This window comes from Ictalurus furcatus, chromosome 10 (assembly GCF_023375685.1).
Source record: "Ictalurus furcatus strain D&B chromosome 10, Billie_1.0, whole genome shotgun sequence".
In the NCBI taxonomy this organism is placed as follows: domain Eukaryota; kingdom Metazoa; phylum Chordata; class Actinopteri; order Siluriformes; family Ictaluridae; genus Ictalurus; species Ictalurus furcatus.
In genome coordinates, this window is record NC_071264.1 from 22,399,828 (window position 1) to 22,423,027 (window position 23,200).

General features: G+C 37.4%; 2 protein-coding genes across 4 annotated transcripts; one reads left to right on the plus strand and one right to left on the minus strand.

Moving 5' to 3' along the window:
* Positions 1–1,199: 1,199 nt before the first annotated feature.
* spg21 (SPG21 abhydrolase domain containing, maspardin) lies at positions 1,200–7,664 on the minus strand. Of its 2 annotated transcripts, XM_053634705.1 has the most exons (9): positions 7,579–7,664; positions 6,867–6,931; positions 6,523–6,684; positions 5,884–5,964; positions 5,641–5,786; positions 5,411–5,519; positions 3,730–3,837; positions 3,482–3,622; positions 1,200–3,397 (listed from the first exon to the last, which is right to left on the minus strand). In XM_053634705.1, exons 2-9 carry the CDS (start codon positions 6,927–6,929, stop codon positions 3,272–3,274), a joined length of 936 nt encoding a protein of 311 aa, XP_053490680.1. In that variant the 5' UTR covers positions 6,930–6,931; positions 7,579–7,664; the 3' UTR covers positions 1,200–3,271. The 2 variants fall into 2 exon arrangements, with proteins under 2 accessions (XP_053490680.1, XP_053490681.1); XM_053634706.1 differs by lacking the exon at positions 7,579–7,664 and having other exon boundaries at positions 6,867–7,317.
* Positions 7,665–9,092: 1,428 nt separating this feature from the next.
* Positions 9,093–22,135, plus strand: clpxa (caseinolytic mitochondrial matrix peptidase chaperone subunit Xa). Of its 2 annotated transcripts, XM_053634881.1 has the most exons (14): positions 9,094–9,474; positions 11,184–11,335; positions 11,447–11,564; positions 12,781–12,935; positions 13,195–13,357; positions 14,832–14,873; positions 16,401–16,577; positions 16,943–17,107; positions 17,279–17,367; positions 18,094–18,258; positions 18,512–18,814; positions 19,043–19,135; positions 19,225–19,331; positions 20,660–22,135. In XM_053634881.1, the coding sequence occupies exons 1-14, from the start codon at positions 9,420–9,422 to the stop codon at positions 20,751–20,753; spliced, it is 1,878 nt and encodes a 625-aa protein (XP_053490856.1). In that variant the 5' UTR covers positions 9,094–9,419; the 3' UTR covers positions 20,754–22,135. The 2 variants fall into 2 exon arrangements, with proteins under 2 accessions (XP_053490857.1, XP_053490856.1); XM_053634882.1 differs by lacking the exon at positions 14,832–14,873 and having other exon boundaries at positions 9,093–9,474.
* The last annotated feature ends 1,065 nt before the right edge of the window (positions 22,136–23,200 follow it).

Below are 23,200 nucleotides of genomic sequence, written 5' to 3' on the forward strand. Positions count from 1 at the left end.
ATGGTGATAAATTAATAGCAGCACAACAGTAGCTGCTATTATGTAATGTGACAAATGAAAACAGCAGCTACATAGTAAAGTATTAGAGACAAACTGGACCAACATCAGCAACTTGTCGCCTTCAATTTGTCGTGAATCCAGGGTTAAGAGGCTACAAGCACTGTGTTACTTATGTTCCAAGAAAGAAACATTATTAGAATTAAATCCGTTTTTCATGCACTGCATTGCTGGTATAATGTCATTCAAATGTTATCATTAACTTGCACAGCACTCTTTGACTGTGCCTGTCTCCTGTTAGGTGTGGCTAGTGGTTTTCACTCATTATGGAGTCTAATGACTCGACAATTGAGGTGCCAGATTGAAAGAAATGGAGATAAATATCCACCAAAGGAGACTTGTCAGTGATTGCAGTCTTATAACAACCACTTTCAACCACTTTTCACTTATAACAACCACTTTCTTCTCTAGGTCTTATTCAGCTCTTATACAGTGTTTACTATGTCCTGCTTATATAATATAAAGATTTAAGTTTATATTACGTACATATAAATTGTTGGGTTTTTTTAAAGAGTGCTACTGTTTTTTGTTTGTTTGTTTGTAAATAGATTCACTGTTTCACATGTTGTAGCATGAAACGCATCATGGCTTTTAATGATGTCAAGACTTGCCTTTAACTGTGACTTAAATATGCTTTTATTTAAAAAAAAAAAAAAAAGAGCTGTTGACATACATATGCATACATAGAATGAAAAGGTTTAATTGCTTAAATGTTTAATTAGCACTTTAAGCCTACAATCAGGACATTTTGAGAAGAGACTCATCCTTAATCCATCACATACCATGCCCTCCACTAATATTGGCACCCTTGGTAAATATGAGCAAAGAAGGCTGTGGAAAATTGTCTTTATTGTTTAACCTTTTGATCTTTTATTCAAAATAATTCACAAAAAAACTCTACAGAATGTTTATATATACAAACATGCTGTACATAGATGTGAGATTTGGTTATGTTTAATCCAAGGCAGATTGAATTTTAGCATTTATATTTCTTTAAATATCTTTCAAATATTTGTTTTTTAATGTGAAATACTCAGGTAACAGTTTATCTCCTAAAAATGTCCTGATTACATTTTGCTAATGGTTATTATAATAATTATTAGTATTGGATAATAAAGGTAAATAATTGTCAAAAGACCTGATGAATGTCTGATGAATTATTTATTTACATACAATTCATGCAGATAGTAGATGGTGCAACAATGCAGGTGGTAATGTGTTAGTACATTTTTAACTAAATTTGCCTTCTGACTGAGTAAAACAGAAGGGAACCAAGTTGGAGGCTCAGATGAACTCTCAGATGAACCTGAATGATCTTGTGCTCCTCTCATGACTATCAGGGATCCTAGAAAAAAAATACTCTATGCTTCACATGGCAAAGGTTAAGTGTTCTTAGGGAAGAGCCACAGTTAAAACTCAAGAGCTGAAAACAGTGAAGCGGCACAAGAGCAATCTGGTTACAATCCTGGGATTTGAACTCATCTTCTGATTATTAGTATAGAGAACCTTAATGCTGTGCCACCACTTATATGACAGCTAAGGTCATCAGTCTGGGAGAAGATTAGTTTTAGAGGCTACAAGCATGAACGTGGTCATAGGGCGATTTTAATATTTTTTTTTTCGTTATTTATATTTTAGCAATCAGACAAATGCGTTGACCTTTTCAGTAAACAGAATCGGACACATCTTATTCTTATAATGAACCAGGAACATATTTATTCTGATTGAAATGCTTTCCTTAAATTTGTATCATATCTTAAACATACCATAATTCCAAAATGCGATTTATAATAAAATACTGAAACTGAAGTTGAGACAAGCCACCTGTCCTTCATCAAATGTTCAAATGACACATGGTCCTCACAGGAGGATTTAAAAGAAAAAAAAAAAGAACAGAAAAAAAGAAACAACTACATGTTGGAAGACAAAGCATTGTTACATTGCAGTTAAGCATTGCCTGCTTCCTAAGTATCTTAACATTTAATACAAACCCCATCTGACATCTTAAGCAATGTGTGACTCGCTTTACTTTCTCTCAAACACTAAATCTTATATAAATGCAAATTAAAACTATGTTCACAGTGAATTAAAGCCATGCTAATCATAATTGGCCTGCAGAGATGAAGTCTAATATATAGTTTTAAACCTGTGCAAATAATTTAAAAGGAATTGTTCAACAAAACCCTCATTTAGACATTTTTCACTTACCACAAATGTGCTGGATCATATATATATATAGCTAATCAATCAATAATTGAAGTCTCTCTCACCCAGTCTTTTCCATGAATATTGCCTAAATCATCAACCACCTGCTTCAAAAAAACATTCTTATGCTATGTAATTTTTAAATAAAGTAAAGAATTTTGTATTATCAAGCATACTTCTCTACAGTTCAGCTTTCAAGAGGCTGTGGCATATTGCGCAAGTTAGTAGTGTAAACATAGTGACCAAATGCACAATGATAACAAATTGCATTATGGAAAAAAAAAGAAAGAAAACAAAATTATGGTTGTCCTCATCATTTTACAGTGTTCAGCTACACACTGAAGATTGGTTCATGTTTATAGATTATAGGAAGATGACACTGGCAGTCATGAACAACTAGTTTTGGTTTGATTGAGATATTTGCAGGAAACAAACTAGGGTGAGACAGGCTTCTACATTTTTTTTGGTGACGAAATTTCTAGATCCAGTACAAATCTGGAAAAAAAAAAAAAAAAAAAAAAAACTCAACACCACCAAGCATGTCCTGGCTAATCAGCTGAACATTGTGTATTTTTTCTGCAAATTATTCCTTTGTCAATATGCAGCTTTTCCATCCTTACATAGCTGTGACATTTGTACCTTTCTATCTTCAATCAGTGCATGTGTTACAGTAACCAAACTAAAGCGCGAAAAAAGGACAATATGAAACACAAGACTAATCAAATACAAGGTATAAGGCAACCAGTTCAAAATGGCATCCTGTGAAATAAGACCTAATACCCAGTCTTAAATTATTTACAGCCATAATACATATCAAAATATTGTTTCTGGAAAGTAAAAATAGGCTCTTTGAGTTCGTCATTTCGATTGAATCCATTGTAGAAAAACATGAGGCCAAAAGAAGGTTTTTCCCGGCATGTGATGCTTAGCACTGACTTAAAGAGTCATTGCTTCTGTGATTGGCTCAGTGTAGGCTGTGGGTCAAGGGTGGTAGGGGGTGGGGGTCTTCTTATGATTCATCATCGCACTCTCTAATGTTATTCAGATTGCTCTTTTGGACCTCGAGCTCCTCTGCACTAACCATAGCAGGGTTGATGGCTGCGTATCTCGTCCCATGGAACTGTCGCAGATGTATCTACAGAGCCAAACAATGCAGTAAAATAATAAGAATATGGAAATTCAAATATGCTCCCTTTAGTTTCCAACATTAATCACTCACTTGGATGTAAAGGTTAACTTCGGCGCTTCGACAAAGGTAGGGGAAGTTGCCGCCGGTTTTGAGGTGAGCCCTCCTAGCGTTAGGGTACAGTTTATACATTTCCTCCTTTGCCTCATTTGAAAGAGCGCTCTGATCAAATACCTAAAACACAATAGTGTGAAGCGACATGGCCAAACATGCAGTAGAATGCAAAAGCAACTGAAGTGCAGTGGTTAATTATGTAAATATTAGAAGCAGTAAAAGCCTACATCCATAATTGTGACTGAAACATCCTTTATTTTGTGAGGCTCGATGTAGGAGTTTTGGCAGTTCAGCGTGAGCCGGGATGCCAGTTCACTCTGGTTCAGGCTCTCCAGCTGAAAATATAAACACAAAGACAGCACTATGTTACTCTATCAGCAAGGAATGGGGCAAATTTGCACCAAGCATTGGAACAAAGCTTTCTTTAACAAATATCTGTGTATTCACCTTTAAGACCAAGGTACACAATGCTCTGGCCTCCATGAACAAGCACACCATTTTCATACTAATGTAATTTACAATTTCACAGTATGCCTACAGTCCATCTTCCAACATCTTTTATGCAGAAATCTTTGATGCAGAAATGAAACTGATTAATTGATTTTCACCCAGATGGCTGTAAATGTTGCAGATGAATGCTTGATCAGCTTCAGACCATGGGCACAATTTCTTTAAAAGAATGTGGACTGAATTAACATTATTTTATTAATTCGCCAACTAAAAATAGCAAACTAAATGGGTGATAAACCCGTCCACATCGTGTGCACAAATTACTGAAATTATTACTAAAAATGACTAAGAATGGCTTCATTAAGTTGTGTGCAAACACAGTATCAAAAGATTAAACACAAAATATTAGGATGTCCTAGATGAAGTGCTATTTCTTAAGTTGGTGAATTATAACAGTGGAAGCCATAGTGTTAAACTGAATCAAATTTGCAGTGATTCATGTGATAATTACACGGAGGGTTAGAGTGTTGTTTGGCAGAGGTCTACCCTTTCATCAGCAGTAAGAATCAGAAAGCCAGACTGGAATTCACAAAGAAATACAGAGATGAGCCACAAATATTTTAGAACCAAGATGCACCTCTACCAAAGTGATGGGAAGGCCAAAGTGTGGAGAAAGAAAGGATCTGCTTATGATCCAAAACATACGAGCTCACCGGTCAACAATGTCATGGCTTATAATACTAATCTTTATTGATGACGCAACTCATGATGGTAGCTGCAGAATGAATTCTGAAGTCTACAGAAACATTCTGTCTACCCATTTTCAGAGAAATGCATCCAATATAATTGGGAGAAACTTAGTCATGCAGCAAGACAATGACCTAAAACACATTGCCAACTCAACAAAGGACTTGGAAAACGTGGACCAAGTCAATAACCAGACCTTAACCTGGTTGAGCAGTATTTCACCTCCTGAAGAGGAGACTGAAGGGAGAAACCCACCAAAACAAACAATAACTGAAATAAGCTATTGTATAAGCCTGGAAAAGCAACACAAAAGAAGAATGCAACAGTCTGGTGATGTCAGTGAGTCACAGGCTTGATGCTGTTATTGCAAGCAAGTGATATGCAACCAAATATTAAGTGTTATTTACTTTAAAACTATCTGTTTCAATACTTTTCGCTCAGCTAAAGATTGGGTGTTCTGCAAAAAGTGCCATGTTCTAAGCTGTTTAATACATATATATGTAAATATCAGGAAATGAAAGCTGAAATTCTGATTTGTTTATCTTTTGATCTCAAGCCCAAATGTCTTCACTGTATAGTGAACAACACAAGAATTAGCCTTGCTGTTCCAATACTTTCAGAGGGGACTGTATGTTTCCCTGAATTCACTCCACAGCTCCACAGAACTGGAACTAATAAAACAAAAGGAATTCATGAATATTAATTACTCACTCTGTCCACCATAAAGTCAATGGCATCTGCCATTTTGGGATCAACAGGTCCTTTGGCAAAGTTCCCAAGAACAATCTTCTTAAGCATAAAGGCTGGCATCAACCAGAAACTGATTAAAAAAAATAGTCAAAAGTGAGGAAATGTGGAGATTTAAAAAAAAAAAAAAAACAACGACAACAACAACAACAACATTTTTAAAGAACAATACAATATCAAGTGCAGGACTCTACCTGTTAGCGGTCCACGTTTGATTAAAAATGGATGTATCGCTGAATGAATTGCACAGGATCAGAGAATGCACTCGAGGTGATTTGTGTGTGACCTCTGCGAATTTCTGAGCCAGAAATCCTCCCAGGGATGCACCAAATAAATGCACCTAGTTGAAAAGAAACAGGATCGGTATACTTTGTGATTGTAAGATGATTTTTTTTTCTTATGAAGTAACTAGTTAAATAAAGGAATACTGGACAAACCTTGTCTAGTTGCAAGTGGTCGAGAAGTTTCTTAAATCCATCACAAAATTCCAGAAGATCCCAATAGACTGGATACTGGAGCTGCAGCAGAAACATAACAAGTTACATGACTCAACCGAGTTGCTGCCATGAAGTGATGCACCAGATAAAAAGTCCAAGAGGAACCAAAAGTATGTGTGTTCAATATTTATGATACGGCGGTACATTAAACCAGTGTGTATCATTTAGAAATTAGGAGGTAATTGTGATTGAGCGGATCTGGGCATCTCTGAAACGATAAAGTCTAATACTACATGCGCTTCTCTTTATTACTAGTATCACATTATTGAGAAAAGTTATTTAATCTCTTCGGTGTTTGTGAGTTGTGAAGAAGAATTCCTTTATGCCCAGGTGTTTCCTGTATTACTTCTTCTTTCCTCTTTAGTCACTTGACAAATAAACTCCAAACACTGACAGCACTATGACAACTCATTATTTACATGTCCTTTCTACACATATATCATCACTAAACCGTGTTTGAAGACTTCCAGAATAAAACTACATTTCACGAAACTCTCTAAAATAACGTGTGGCCTGCTTAATCATGTCGCACATCCACACTGGTGTAGCAGATATAATACCAGCTGTTGTGGACCTTACCGAAATGACACGATATCCCCATCCACTAAGAGCCAGCACTTGCTGGAAGAAAACTTCAGCCGTGCCACTCACTGGAGGAAGGAAGATGATCGGGCACCTGATGCTTTTCGGCCCGGCGTCATACAGCGACCAAACTTTGCTGTCGTCATCATCCACGATAATCTAAATGCAACCAACATGACAAAGTCACACTGCTAAAGGGGATGAATCACGAGCCTATCACATGGTAGAATTTATGACCAAATAAAGCGACTTAAGAAGCTGTGAAGAAAAGAACACAGAATATTATCAATAGTAACAACATTATACAGCTTGAGTGTGATAATAAATAAGGGTACTCTTACTCTTTTGAGGGGCACTGAGCTTCGAAACCAGTTGTAGTCAGGAGACATTCTTATCTCCTCCATTTCTAGCAGAAAAGAATAAATCCAAAGGTTAGGGAGACATTAGGCTATTTATATGAACTTCACACAAAAAAACAAAGCGCCACAATCTTCCATCAGTTCCTCTCCACACACACACACACACACACTTTGTATAACTACAGATTTAGTGCACTATTGCTGCTGAAGAGTGGTCCAGCAGCAAATGAGAGACTAACATTTTCACTGACGTTAATGGCCACGCAATAAAGTAGACTCGATCCTTAACGGTTCAATGCTCCCTATATGCGTGCACTTTAGAAAATATAAAGAACCTGGCTTCTACAACCTAGACAGTGCACTCTATGCTCAAATGAGAGTCATTTAGGATACAGCCATAGACACACAGACACACACACACACACTTCTGCTTTTATCTATTTAAAATTTTACAACCTCTGAGCAGAGAATTGCACAAACAGCAAACATTTAATCACAGAGAATGGATAACACCACTTCAGAGTAAATAAAAGCAAAGCTAATCAGATACTCCAACACAAAACAATAACTGCACTCTTAATCCCCAAGCTTTCTTCTGCTTTAATAACGTTTAGCAGGTTAACGACTTATTTACAGACAGTCAAGTAAACAACTCCATGTACTTCATAATACTGTATTTTGAGAATTTAGCTACCTTTTGATGAAAATTGTCATCCACGGATTAGCAACATTTTAGCTTTTCTTTTGCAGTCATATGACAGTTAACTTCCGCATCGAACATGGGAGTGGACTGCTCTGCGCATGCGCAGATGTCTTTTCTACAATGCGCGTGCTCCGTGTAATAGGCATTATAAAGTATTATTATAAATATAATGCAATTATAAAATATGTACAGTAAAGAATGTGGACATTATGATATATATATATATATATATATATATATATGCGTGTGTGTGTGTTATATTTATATGTTATATAAATATATAAATATATTAAAATCAATTAAATAAAAAAATACATGTATCTTTTTTCTCATTCTTTCTCAATACAACCAAATGGCTCTAATGGGTGTTCCTCGGTTAAGCCTTCTGTTCATTAACAACAACAACAACAACAACAATAATAATAGTCATCATCATTAATATTATTATTATGCACATATTTATTCAATACAATTCATATACATTTTGCAGCTTGAAGTGTTAAAAATATGCAAAAGCTGTTTAAATAAATTAATTATTTTAATTGTTTTCTTTTTTAAGTATGTAATTGTGGGTCTTAATCAGGTGCACAACTTACTAGGTGTCTTCTAAAGAAGATGAAAAGTGCTTTTATTTAATTAAGTAATTTATTTAATTACTCATATTCTTGACCAAATTTTCATCCATCTATTTTCCACTTATCCTTGCTGGGTCGCGGGGGCATGGTGCACAGGGACACCCTGGACAGGGTGCTAATCCATTGCAGGGCACAATCACACACATTACAGACAATTTTTGGGCATGCTAATAAGCCTACATTGCATGTCTTTGGACTGGGGAGGAAACCAGAGTACCCAGAGGAACCATGGGGAGAACATGCAAACTCCACAAATTAACCTTAACCCTCCACACACATTGAACCGTGGTGGGTATCGAACCCTCAACCCTGGAGGTGTGAAGTGAACGTGCTAGCCACCAAGCCACTAAGCCCCCTTTAAACCAAATTCCACATTCCAACTTTTTTTTTTTGACTGAAGTAATGCCGTACATGGACAGAATTAGAGACTCTTTGAATAAGAAAGCTATAAAGAATGTAAAAGTTTGTGAGCTTCACAAAGTATTTATTTGATAGCTATATACCCAGTTGTATTCTTATTTTGTTCTTTATAATATTACCTTTTATTTCTTTACTGTTTTATAAGTGGTTTATACATATTTAACTATATAATGTTTAACATTTGCAAATGAACGAAAGTGTTTAATGTTCATGTACAAAAACAAACAAACTTCTTAAGTGTCCCTTTAAGGACATTTGGTTGAACGTGTTAACATTGCGACAGTCTGAGTCTGCCCTCGTCATGTTTATCTCACGCCGGTTTACTCTCAAAAGAATTTCCCTCAGGCACATAGTGCACGATATAAGACCTTGGAAACCTATCATTTCAAACCCTATATAGTGCACTAAGATAGGGAGCAGGACATCATTTAAGATTCAACCATTCAACCAGGCTAACACAAGTTCTTCAGCTAGGTTAGCACGACACCTAGTTAGCTTTGCTTTGTCACTGAGAACAGATTGCTTTTAGCTGCTTGTGCACTTTAATTATCCTATGGACATTTCCTGAAATAACTGATATATTATATTTCCCCTAAACAGTGCAGGTTAGCACTAGATCTATTATTATTTCACCAACTTATTTACGTTAACAAGCTTAGTAAGCTAACACCGCTAATTGAATGGTATGGTGGTTAGCTGGTTAGCGTAGCATTTCAGTATTAGCTAGTCCTTAGCTAGCTGATTCAGCATAACAAAAATAAAACGAAGCCGGAAAACATGTCCTGTGCATGCACTTCAGCGGCACGATTGCTCATAAATTCAGCTCACAAAGGTAAAGACACTATTTATTTTCTGTGTTAATGTTCTGGCCGGCTAGCTGACAAGTCAGCTAATTTCAATATGTCACAAACCTTAAAGGAAACCTTCAGCTTGAAACACATGAACTATATTTCTACCGGAATATTTGGGACGTGTTTAGTGATGTTGGTGCTAATTTATTGATCGGTGGTGTGTGTTCGTTATTCCCGTGAGAAGTCGGCGCTTGTGTCCCGCGCTGACGTCATATGGGGACATTTCTAGTGTCCTTACAGCGATGTGTAATAGGAGGGACTAGTGATGGGAAGTTCGGATCATTTTACTGATTCGGATCTTTGAATCTCGTTTAGCAAAATGAACGAATCTTTTTTCCGTCATTTCGTTAATTTCAGCAGAATATAATTAAAATGTTACATGTTAAATTTCCCAACACGTCTAGTACTTAAGCAATCATTGATCACATTTCAAATAAAAAAAATAAACTACAGGCTAATGCAACTGAGGCCAAATTATGAGAAACAGAAATGATTCATTAATTGCTTAGCTGGGTCTTTAGGCTATGCAGTCTGTTAGTTCACCTCACCAACCGATCCAAGTCGTTCTTTCTTTTGTCACGTCACGTTCTGTTCCACGGAAACAGAAATGATTAGTTCAGCTCTCGAGTCTTCGGGTTCGAGTCTTTCGTTCATCCTGTGATCGCCCCATAGGCTGAATGCAGTGGGGCTGTGACGTGATGAACGAACGACTCGAACCTGAAGACGCAAGAGGTGATCTAATAATTTCTGTTTCCTGTACAGAGTCTATGGGGATGTTGCAGCGATGCGCGTTCAACACAAAATGAAAGAATCACTCTCTGTGACTGCTGGTTGTTCCCGAGTCGTATTAAAGATTCGTTCAAATGCAGTCCTGATAACAACGCAGTTGTACATCAGCTGTGTTTGACTCGAGGTCGCAACGTAGTTCCCAACCATCAACTAGTAAAAGCCAAAGAAAATTCACCTCAACTTAAAATTCCTATTCATCGACTTGGGGTAGTCTTCTAAACTACGAGTTCCTTCCCCATTTACGGAGTGACGTCAAATTGACATGGCTGTGCACAGCATCAGCAGTACACAAAGTAGCACTTCTTACCTTTAAATTTAGTTATAATGTATGTACAAGTGTTTGCTCTAGATCGATCGACATACAGATATATTTGCTTGTTAATTTGGTAACACTGACTAACACTACATCGCATTTTTAATAATTTTTTTGACCTGCGAATTACCACTTACGAGGTAAATCGAATGCAGTGGTGAACCTAAACTTGAGTCAGAATTTCTGCCCTCAGACTAGGAAAAGTCAAAGAAAGAGTCCACTCAGCCCCGAGTTTAGCAAGTGACATCAAATCAACAGTGCTGCTCAAACCATCAACTGTGTTATACTGTATATGTTAGTGTTTGCTTTTTAATAATCAACTTACAGACATGTTCACTGGTTAAATCTATTACACTGAGTATACAGTTGGCTGTTTTGAGGAAGTAAACATACTTCGCCCTTCAGCTCATCCAGAATTACGCCATTCGGAATTTGGGTTATTCAGCCGCAGTGCCTGCCTTGATAAATGATAATTTTTTTTGTAGTTGCAAATCAGTTAGTTCAGGCTTGGTGTGTGTGTATAACAATATATTATAACGCTAAGTTAATAATGTTTTGAATTGAATGAATTCATTTGTTTGAATGCAGGGTTCTCAGGCTCCAGAGTTCAGCTGCTCTCTCTGAGCCGGCCAGCGACTCATGAAATCCGCCTGACGCGAAGCGTCCCTGTCAGACCCTTCTCCGAGTCATCCGTGTATTATGCGTCTAAGGACGGAATCAAAGATGGAGATGGTGGAAAGGTAGACTTATTTTTCTGTTGACCTTGCATGTTACAGTATGCTTTATCTTTAAATCAGGATGTTGAATTCAAATGAACTTGCATATGTTGTTTTGTTCCATTTCTTTTGAAGAAATCTGTGAGTGAAGGAAGTGGCAAAAGATCCAGCTCGGGCAACTCGGGGAAAGGTGGCAGTCAGCTTCGTTGCCCCAAATGCGGAGATCCCTGCACACACGTGGAAACATTTGTTTGTGAGTAATACATTGTAGTTATGCGACATCTTCTCTGTATTTATGCAACGTCTTATTTGGATTTGGCTGTACACTAGCCAAACTGTTACTAAAATCAGCTGCTTGCATAACTTACCATAACTTAATTAGTTTCATTCCTATCCTGCCAGACAGGTTTTTGTGTGTTAAGTTCTAGTGCTTCTGTGGTTTTTGGAAAACATTATTCACTCAGGTCCATACATATTTGAAATATCTGAAGATCTATAAAGTTACTGTTATTTTAGCTGCCTACCATAGTATATATTGAAGTTTAAATTAATATAATGTCTTGGCTTTAATTTGAGGGTGTTAACATCCAAATCGTCGAACAGTGTTAGAGTTACATGACTATATATATGTGGTTCAATTCAGTTCAAGAACACCCTTCAGGAGGTAGGTGTATCTGTGTCAAAGTCAACAATCAAGAGAAGGCTTCACCAGAGTAAATACAGAGGGTTTACCACATGTAAACCACTGGTAAGCCTCCAAAATAGGCAGACTAGATTAGAGTTTCCCCCCAAAAAAATAAAGCTAAAAAAATAAAAACTCCTATACATTTCTGGAACAATATCTTATGGGCAGATGAGATAAAGATTAACTTGTACCAGAATGGTAATACCCTTATATTAAAGCTGAAAGTGAGCTTGTGATAATTATTTAATTTTGATTCCAATATGCTGTGGTAGATAGTTAAAATAACAAAAAAATTTCAATGTCTAAATATTTATGGACTTGACTGTACTAGGCAGCCAATAAGCGACATTCAGTGTGGCCGTCAAGTCAGTGGCTTGTGATGAGACCTGAAATATAATGAAATCACACGTCGTAGTGATTCTTTAATATAAAAACAAATAAAAATGTTCCGCCGTCAGACGTTTGGCTATAATCTGTGAGGCCATGCATCATCATCATAATCAATATTATTATTATTATTATTATTATTATTATTATTACACTTTGTGAAATCAGGACTTTTTTCCCCCTCATGATTTACATTGTTGTTGTCTCTTTAGTTAGTGTAATGTCTGGGTCGTTTAGTGGTTTTGGTTATTAAAGCCAATCTGATCAGTGTTAGATGTTTGCATCCCTGCTAGGTCCACATTTCATTGGCTTCCATTGAGATTTGTATGGTTGTGTATGTCTTCTAAAAGCATTTTGTACTCTACTCTAAGCAGTTAATGATGTTTCTCTTTGTCAGCCTCAACTAGATTTGTCAAATGTGAAAAATGTCATCACTTTTTTGTGGTGCTCTCGGAAATGGACACTAAGAAGAGTCTGAATAAAGACCCTGAATCAGCTGCCGAAGCTGTGAAGCTGGCCTTCCAGCAGAAACCCCCACCACCCCCCAAAAAGGTATCGTGCTGATGTCTTTTTAAAAAAATAATAATAAAAAAAAATTAATTAAATATCCTTGATTTAGAACCTGAAAATTTCAAGAGTACAAAAATCTTATGTAACATTTAACAGTTGAAAGCAGCAGGGCCTTGCTATGTCATTAGCATGTCTGAATGATGCATTCCTTTCCAGATCACTGAATGGTGTGATTTCATTTTTCAGATGATTAACCAAAGGCATGTTATAACGTGCCTATTTTTTCCCTCCTTTAAATTAGATCTATGCCTATCTCGACAAGTATGTTGTGGGTCAGGACCATGCAAAGAAGGTGCTGTCAGTGGCTGTGTACAACCACTACAAACGCATTTATAACAACATGCCAGCCAGCTCCAGACAGCACCAGGCAGAGGTGGAGAAGCAGGCCTCTCTCACACCCCGAGGTTTGTACCACTTATCTATTTTATATTGCTAAGAAACGCTGCGAAGAGAACACACGTGTCCTTATGAAAATTTGATCGTTTGAGTCAGTTTAATCCCTTTTTCTTTCCAATCTTCTTTCCAATGTCTGAGCATTACTTTAAAGGTTTCTTTTTAGAAGGAGTCAGCTGTTAGGTTTGTTCATATTAAGATGGATGTTTTCATTAGTGTGACCTGACAGACAGCATTAATGGAGCTCTGTAAAGTGAAGCTTTATCCAAATGGCCTAAAGTCTTGTTGCATGTAAGTGTCCTTGGTTTTTACTGCCTGGTTGTGCAACTATGCTGGTTCAGCCCAACCAGAAGCTACTTCCCTGATTTATTATTTTTTTTAGGGAAGTTGAATAACCAGCATAATAACTTGTTTCCATGTTGATATCAATTAAACAAAACATGTTTAATTAACATAACATGCAACATGTCTTTGCTTACTCATTAAATCAGAGGTTCCCAAATGAAGGGTCATGACTCCACATGGGGTCGCTTGATATACAAATGGGGGTGTGAGAGAAATTCACAGTCTGCTTTTGTTTTATTCATTTATTTCATGCATTTATTTTACAGATTAATATTTGAACTGTTTATATTGGGGGGGGGGGGATTTTGTGTGCTAATATTTTGAAATGAAACTTGCATCACGTTTTAACAAGGCGCATTTAAATGAAGACTGGGCTTGCTATTATCGCATTATCGTAGGACTTTGGGATAAATTTTCCCAAATTCATAAAGTTCATTTGGGATTATTTGGCCAAACAGTTTGGGAACCTCTGCATTACATTAGAATTCTACTGATGATATTTTATGCCACCTTTTTTCTTTGTAGGAATTAGGTCCTGACTGATATGAAAATTTGCACATACCAATTTAAATCAGCTTTTAAGATTACAATAACTGATATCAGCCCATAAAGTGTATATGATAAAAAATTAAATGGCAGTCCAATTGAAGAGTATACAATTATAAACAGTGGAATACAAAAACAAGCCGCTATGACATTTTAACTCGTACCTTTAAAACACATAAATAACAAAGTTTTGCAAAGTTGAATTTAAACGACATTTAAAGAAAGTTATCTGGCATCTCTAATTTGTGCAAAAGAATGCAACATTTGAATCCAATTATGCTATAATCCATCAATAGGAGAGCATCCCAGAGAGCATAACTTCCCTTTAGAAATTAATTATATTCACACAAAAAATATCACTTGCTGGATGCTGCTGTGAATGAAGATTATTATTATGTTTGGGGAAAATAATTTCCGGCAGATTTTTATCAGCCAACTTGTATATCAGTCAGGCCCTAATAAGAACCATGACTGCATGTTTGTGATTTGGCATTTGTACAATTAAAAAGATGCAAAAGTAATCCTTGACGCTGCTCAGAGTAACATGTGCATAATAGTAGTGATATGTTTGTAAATCTGCTACTTTTTCTGTAGAGCTAGAGCTAAGACGTCGGGAGGATGAGTACAGATTCACAAGTAAGTGTCTTGTTAATGCCTTTATGATTTCTCCTTTTGCTTTCTATAATTAATTCAGGTTTATGATTTCTGTAAACCTGCAGGCAGACAGAATCCCTACACTTTCTGTTCTTTTAATTTGATTCAGTTCATGAACTGCTTTATTGTACAAATGCCAAACTTTGTCTGGTTTTTGTTTTGTTTGCTGATCTGTGTAAGGGCATTAGTGAGGACAGTGGGGTGGCGTTCTCAGGCATAATCAGTAAAAAAAACAAAACAAATTAAAGTAGAAGACTTATGGGATTGTTTTCTTCTGATTGTGTAACTGGGTTATAGAAGCAGTGTATATTGAATGTATGGTGACGATTAATTTTTATTTTTTAATTTAACTTTCAGGGAAAATTTCAGTCGTGTGTGACTTAGTTGTGAAATTTCTGGAAATTCATGATGATCTCTTGAGTAATTACCGTGTTTGCTTTCATGTGTTGCCAATGCCACCAATTTCTTTATCTTTTGGATTTTACTTTCAACATCTTGCTTCATCATCTTGTTTACGTTCATCATCACACTGGTCATTCACATTTAACTCGCATTGTCCATGTTCATTGAGCTTGTTTCCACAGGAAATCCATTTAGATCCCCTCTTTGGCTCAGCTGTTTAAGTCATGCAGCATTGACTTCTTTGAAAGACAGCAGTGACAGCAGTTTACGGGCTGCAGTACATTGTCCTGTAATGCTTGAAAGATTTTACTAGTGGGCCCAAATGTTCTCTTACTTTAAGAAAAATATCCACTGTCAACAATTTGCATAGTCATTTTTTTTTATTAAAATGTGACCTTCAGTAGTGTTAACAAAAAAAATTAGCAAAAAATTAATTTTGTAATGAAAGTCATTCAAAACTGTCCTATTTTCAATTTGGTTAATGGTTTCTTGTATTACCCATGATGCAATTAGACTACCTGCTGATAGTGGTGCCAGTCGAAGGTAGCTCTTGTATCATCTCTACTTAAAGAAAGCAATGTATTTCTGAGTGGCGCTTTTCTTTAAGGGATTAATGAGAAAATGTCTCATTTTCAGAGAACTTATTATTCGCGTACTGGTTGCATCATTGTCAAAAAAAGGTGTAAAGTTATAGCCAGTAGTGTTTAGCGTACTTCACAGCCAGGAAACCTACAACTGTTGGGGGGGTCAGTTCAGATTATAGAGAGCGTTTGATTGGACAGAAAATCTGATGCAAAGCTGAAGTGCAGAATGATATCATTCAAATAAAATTATTGATCCGTATAGGTGGTAGAGAGAAACTGTGACGCATACTGTATCTTCTAAAGGTCGAATTTTGTCATTGTTTTGGAGCACACTAGCTTATAGAGAACCTTAATGTGAACATATTCATACTAAAATCCATAAAACTTCCATTTTGATTTCATGGGGACTTTAAGAAAACACTTAATTATTATTAAAGCTTTACTGTAGCGTAAGTAGCACTGATTTGTCAGCAGTGTATGTATAACTACATTTGTTCTGTTTTTTGTGTGATCACTGTTGCAGAGCTGCTGCAGATTGCAGGGATCAGCCCCCATGGTAATGCTTTAGGAGCCTCCATGCAGCAGCAGGTGAACCAGCAGGCCCCACAGGAAAGAAGAGGAGGAGATGTGCTTGACTCCACCCACACTGACATCAAGCTGGAGAAGAGCAACATCGTATTGCTGGGCCCCACAGGCTCTGGTATGACCGCTCATATGTTTCATGGGTCCTAGCTGAGGAAAGAGGGGCCGTGCCTCCTACACTGAGACTGACAGGCACACAGGCCACACCTCCCACACTGAGACTGATGGGCACACAGGCCCGAGCTCCCACATTGAGACTGACAGGCACACAGGCCACACCTCCCACACTGAGACTGATGGGCACACAGGACACACCTCCAGCACTGAGACTGATGGGCACACAGGACACACCTCCAGCACTGAGACTGATGGGCACACAGGACACACCTCCAGCACTGAGACTGACAGGCACACAGGACACACCTACCACACATTTTAAAAACAAGAGGCAAATTTGTGTAATCTTTTGTGTCCATAATGCAGGTAAAACTCTTTTGGCCCAAACTCTGGCTAAGTGCCTGGATGTCCCTTTTGCAATCTGTGACTGCACAACCCTTACGCAGGCCGGCTACGTAGGTGAGGACATTGAGTCGGTCATTGCCAAGCTGCTGCAGGATGCCAACTATGTTATTGAGAAGGCTCAGCAGGGTAAGAAAGAAAAATTCATGATACTGAGATATTCTGCTCATCTTTGTAGTCTGATGGTGATATGAAACAATGTGTGGGTGTTGTAGTGAGCTGACTTTTGATTTTTTATTATTACTATTTATTTATTTATTTATTTATTTATTTATTTATTCATTCATTCTTATTCCATAGGCATTGTTTTCTTGGATGAAGTCGACAAAATTGGCAGTGTACCCGGGATCCATCAGTTGAGAGATGTGGGTGGAGAAGGTGTGCAGCAGGTCAGTCATGAAACGCTGTGCTTTAAACATGTGACTATAGTTCAGTCTGAGTAGTGTTTAGTATATTTGTCACCATAGCAACCTACAGCATCATATTGCTGTTAGTAACTGCATATTTTAGTGTTTAATAGTTTTTCCCTAAAATGTCAATTATGTGTTTATACACTACCAGTCAAAAGTTTGGAGACACTTGACTGAAATATTTTCTTTTTGATCTGAAGGTGTGTGATTTAAATGTTTGAAATCGGTGTTGTAGACAAAATATAATTGTGCCAACATATTCATTTCTTTCATTAGAAAACTAACATTTTATTTGCAAAAAAAATTTTTTTTTTTAAACGGATGACTCAGAGCGAAATATTCGGAAAAGCAGCCAATAAGTGTCCAGCATAGGTGGGAACTTCTTTAATACTGTTTAAAAAGCATCTCATGGAGATGCTTTTGAGAAAATGCCAGGAAAACATTTCTGGAAATTCTAGGCCGAAAGGGGGTCTACTTTGAAGATGCTAAAATAATAAATTATTTTGATTTATTTGGGATTTTTATCACAACATAATTCCCATGTTTACATTTGTGTTATTCCAGAATTTTGATGACTTTATTATTATTCTAAAAATTGGGGGGGGGGAATGAGTGTGTCTAAACTTTTGACTAATAGTGCATATTCAATGGAATAGATAAAGAATATCTAATACTGCAGTTGCTTATTATGCTTTGTTTTGATAGGGATTACTCAAACTCCTGGAAGGCACTATTGTAAACGTTCCTGAAAAAAACACCAGAAAGCTGAGAGGAGAGACTGTGCAAGTTGATACCACGAACATCTTATTTGTAGCTTCTGGTGCTTTCAACGGGCTGGATCGTATAATCAGCAGAAGAAAGAATGAGAAGGTTTGTGTTTCAAAGTAATTGTTTCTAAGTTAATGTGTATTTATTCCAGAACCTCATTAAACTAGTCTTTTAAAAAAAGTAAAATCTGATCTGTGCCACATTTGTACCAAATCCCTTTTTTTGCATAAGTCAGCCTTGTAACATGAACATAGCTGAAGTTATTTATCATCCTGTTTATTGGAAAGTAATATTTCAGCTCTCATTGCGAGGTATACGTTAACGTGACATTATCGTCTATATTCATGTCGTTCAGTATCTAGGCTTTGGAGCACCATCTAGCCTGGGTAAAGGCAGAAGGGCAGCAGCTGCAGCCGATGTGGCCCACATGACTGGTGGAGAGGTGGACGCCCTGGCCGAGATTGAGGAGAAGGACCGGCTCCTGAAGCATGTGGAGGCACGTGACCTCATCGAGTTCGGCATGATACCCGAGTTTGTGGGCCGCCTGCCTGTGGTGGTGCCGCTTCACAGTTTGGATGAGGACACGCTCGTCCGCATCCTGACTGAACCCCGCAACGCCGTGGTGCCCCAGTACCAAGCCCTCTTCAGCATGGACAAGGTACTGGGCTAACTCTCTCTCTCTCTCTCTCTCTCTCTCTCTGTCTCAATTTACTCAAATGCTTATGAATTATTTAGTTATTATACATTTTAAATGGATAAAATCGGACCTGATCAGAACACGAGATAATCAGAATAATTTCAATCTTTCTTGTCTCAGAATTGAATGTAAGAAGGTTACACACCTTAATACAACTCCCCTAATGTTTTCACTCTTCTTTCATTCCAGTGTGACCTCTCTGTGACCCCTAATGCTCTGCGGGCTATTGCTAGAATGGCACTTGAACGGAAGACAGGAGCCCGAGGACTTCGATCCATAATGGTGAGCACTTGTGTTTGTCTGCCATGTTGAGGTGTCCTTCGTAGTGCTCTCGTGTTATTAATGTTCGTGGTGGTGTCAAACTTCTACAGGAGAAGCTGCTACTGGACCCCATGTTTGAAGTCCCTCACTCAGACATCGTAGCCGTGGAAGTAAACGAGGAAGTGGTACTGGGGAAAACATCACCTCAGTATGTAAGGTGAGAGCTCACGAGGAGGATAAAATTCTGCTGAATCACAGTCATTAAGTATGACGCGTGTTCCAAGACACTGCTTTGAACGCAATGTCCTTTTGACAGAGAGCCATTTCCTCTTCTGTACTGTTAGAATACTTTTTTCGCTTCATCATACTGTTCAAGGAAGTAGCCAAGAGCACATGGCTGTTGAAAGTTAACTTAGTGATCATGTGACCAATACACACTGCTCTGGACTGAATATTGGATTTACTGAGTAAATGCCACTTTGTAGACACTCTATTATAAACACACACACACACACACCTGTAAGTATACACTCGGAGACTATGACGTATGCGCAATTCTTTAGTAATAACTCTCCAGCCTTTTATTAGTGCGAGTTTCTGAGTTCATGAGCTGGATATTTTTAGTCGGCTTTGGCAGACTGTTCTCAACCGTGGACTGACATTGAGGCGCATAAACAAACAGCAACACTGCTGTGCTGTGCCTGGTACAGACTGTAACTTATACACAGATATGTCACTGCTAGTGTGTAGAGGGAGATGGCATCAGGAGGCAATTAACTGTTTATTGTTCTGCTTACTATTGTGGAACAAGACAAGTTAGTACCTGTTATCACTTATGTTACAACAGTCATAAACAGTCATTCCTTCATTTACATTATATTTATGGCTTTTGGCAGACGTCCTTATCCAGAGTGACTTACATTTGTCTCATTTACACAACTGAGCATTTGAGGGTTAAGGGCCTTGCCCAAGGGCCCCAACAGTGGTAGCTTGGCAGTGCTGGAGCTTGAACTCCTGATCTTCTGATCAGTAACCCAGAGTCTTTAAACACTGAGCCATATATATATATATATATATATATATATATATATATAAGTTAGAAATTTTAACGTATTACAATCCCAATTCCAAAAAAGTTGGGACGCTGTGTTAAATATAAATAAAAACAGAATGCAATGATTTGCAAGTCTCATAAACCCATATGTTATTCACAATAGAACATAGAAAACATATTAAATGTTTAAACTGAGGAAATTTTAAGGAAAAAATAAGGTCATTTTGAATTTGATGGCTGCAACACGTCTCAAAAAAGTTGGGACGGGGGCAACAAAAGGCTGGAAAAGTAAGTGTTACTAAAAAGAAACAGCTGGAGGTCAATTGGTAACAGGTCAGTAACATGATTGGGTATAAAAAGAGTATCTTAGAGAGGCAGAGTTTTTCAGAAGTAAAGATGGGCAGTGTAAACTGCGTCTACGATTTATGGAAAAATTTTAGAATAATATTCCTCAACTTAATGTCACCATCCACCACCCCCACCCCCCACAGAACCCCGGCAAAAGAGGCAGCAGAGGACGAGTATGACTCTGGGATGGAAGAAGAGAACTGGACCAGGTTGCAGGTTGATGCAGCCAAGAATTGATGCAATCAAAGTAATCTTGTTCATGCTTCTTGTTTAAGCTTTAATGATGACCTGTTTAAGTCCATTAAGTGATTATTCGAGACGCGAGTACTTCTGAGGGCTCACTTACACACAGAAATACAGCCCTAAATGATCTGTCCTAATTTGTAAGCTGTAAGTTACAGTGTGGTATATTGCATATATCCTGAATTTCGTGAAGAAAATAGTGTTTAAGAGAAACGTACTAAATTAACTACGCCTCAGAGTGAGCGACTGTTAATATTAAATGTAAAAAAAAATATTTTATTCTTTACTAAATGAATATGACTTGTTTTGATTTTTATGCGCTCTTTTTGAACCAGATAGTTATGGAGATTCACTCAGAAAGCAAAATCCACATCCAGTCATTTTCCTTTACTAATTAAACACGTTGGTCATAATGTCCCATGCAGCAGTGTAATTATGACAGTTATCAACCGAGGTACTTTAATTCATTATACATGTTAGTTGACAGTGCTACATGGCTCTTTTATAGGGAAATGACTCTGTATTGTGGCGACCCACATGAGCTTCCTACCAAAACTACTTTGGAATAAGTTTTTACAGTTCTTTATCAGAGTATCTGCTGCTTTCACTGTTACTCAGTATTTTTGTGCATGGGTTTATTTTATGGACTGATTTCACTGATCAACTAAAGGCTGATACTGAACACTGCTGACTCAGTGGTCCTTTGTTAGCTGGAATGTAAGTAATGTCTTCTTGCTGTAACACATTACATGGTTCCTCCATTTAAATGCGTTCGGTTCTGCTCCAAGAGTAACCCACTTCTCTCTCCTGCCTGCTTGTGTGTGTATAGTCTACAACTCGATTGTAGCCTTAAATCACTTTCTTCCTCAGAACAGTTTGGTGTAGCACCACTCATTCTGCAGTTTTATTAATACAAGTGGTATCACTGAGCCAAATGTTTTTTTTTTTGTTTTTTTAAATTTAAAGGAAAGATTATGATAGATTTTAGTTCGCAGTATCTTGGTTGCTTAAATTGTGAAAATTTCTGCTTAGCCTTAACATTGCAGGACATCATTTATTACTTCCTATATTTACAAACCTAATGCTTGTGAATATTTCCATGCAAGCAGGAGGGAGTAACAAGGGTAGCTTATTCAACCATTTTATGTGTGGAACGGGAAACCATTGGGGGGGGGGCAGCTGTATCAGCTACTGGTCTAATTTAGTGCTGCAGAATGTAGCCTTCATGTTTTTGCCACAAATTATTTTAGATGGCAGATTCTCAATCAAAACTCTTACTCTTAGCTGCGTGATGAACTTGAGCTCAGCCTTCCTCAGTCTTTTGTAGAATGTCTTGTAAAATGTATGGATTAATAAAGCTGTCCTTGACTTTCTAATGGGCTCCGGATGAATTTCTCTCATATTTATATATTGTATCAGTGAATACATTTTGAACTTCTGGGTAACCAATATTATAACTAAACAAGACGGTAACAAGATCGTTTAACAGTCACTGAAACAATGTAAAAGACATCAAGAGCTTTGTTTATGATGGAGGATCACCTCTTTTAATTAAATTTGGAAACATTTGCTTGTTTGACATCCAGGATTTTTCTCATGTTTTATCTGGGGCAAAATCAGTATAAATATGATTCGCAAATTAAGAACATTAACGGTTTATGTTTATGATTAGTAGTCTGTTTAATAAAAGCCAACAACTATCTGCAGCCTGCTCTCTTACACAGTTAGTCAGGAAAATTATGAGAATATTAATACCAGAAGTGTGTAGAGGTTGATAGTAGGAATTATTATAAAGGGCCTTAGGGAATGAAAACTGTTCTGGCCCTGACCAAGATAAGAGCTAAGAAGTGTATTAATCTCTCATGGGAGTATTACAGCAGCATAACAGTAAGAATATAATGTATGAGAAGGTAGATAAATATGATATTAGCAGTGTCCATGTGATAAGAATACAAAATGAAGTGGGCGCAGTAAAGGGGTAGATTACACAAGTGCCGGTGTAATATATCAGACAATTGTACTTGTGTAAAAATATAAATATTTGATTACAGCGTTATACGTGTGGAAGAACAGAAATATCAGCAATAGACACTGTACAACAGGAGAAGCTCAAAAGGTGAGTTATTATGGTCGCGCTCTGCGCCATTGTATGTTGTGGAACTCGCGTTACCGCCGTTTCAGAGGGGAACCAATTTCAAGCTGTACAGGAAATAATTGCTGACGTTCCAGTGTTGTGCCTGGTTGTGCCTCCCTGGGCAATTCTGCAGCCCAAGGCCCCTTTGGTAGTCGTCTTGTCCGCCTGATTTAAATGTATACTTAAAAAAAAAAAACCCAACATATTAAAACAAGTTAACAGAGTCTCCATAATTAGCATTGGTAAAGTATTAAAAAGTTTGATCAATTCCACATTTTGTTGGACAAAATGAAGGTGTTATACATAA

What these genes read in the sequence shown, in the direction of transcription:
- spg21 (XM_053634705.1), bottom strand. Translation starts at nt 6,929, where the DNA reads ATGGAGGAGATAAGAATGTCTCCTGACTACAACTGGTTTCGAAGCTCA. An exon ending in GGGGATATCGTGTCATTTCG is followed by an intron (nt 5,965 to 6,522) that starts GTAAGGTCCACA and finishes TTTCTGCTGCAG; the next exon opens with CTCCAGTATCCAGTCTATTG. An exon ending in CAAACGTGGACCGCTAACAG is followed by an intron (nt 5,520 to 5,640) that starts GTAGAGTCCTGC and finishes TTTTTTAATCAG; the next exon opens with TTTCTGGTTGATGCCAGCCT.
- clpxa (XM_053634881.1), top strand. Translation starts at nt 9,420, where the DNA reads ATGTCCTGTGCATGCACTTCAGCGGCACGATTGCTCATAAATTCAGCT. An exon ending in GGATGAGTACAGATTCACAA is followed by an intron (nt 14,874 to 16,400) that starts GTAAGTGTCTTG and finishes TCACTGTTGCAG; the next exon opens with AGCTGCTGCAGATTGCAGGG. An exon ending in GCTGGGCCCCACAGGCTCTG is followed by an intron (nt 16,578 to 16,942) that starts GTATGACCGCTC and finishes TCCATAATGCAG; the next exon opens with GTAAAACTCTTTTGGCCCAA.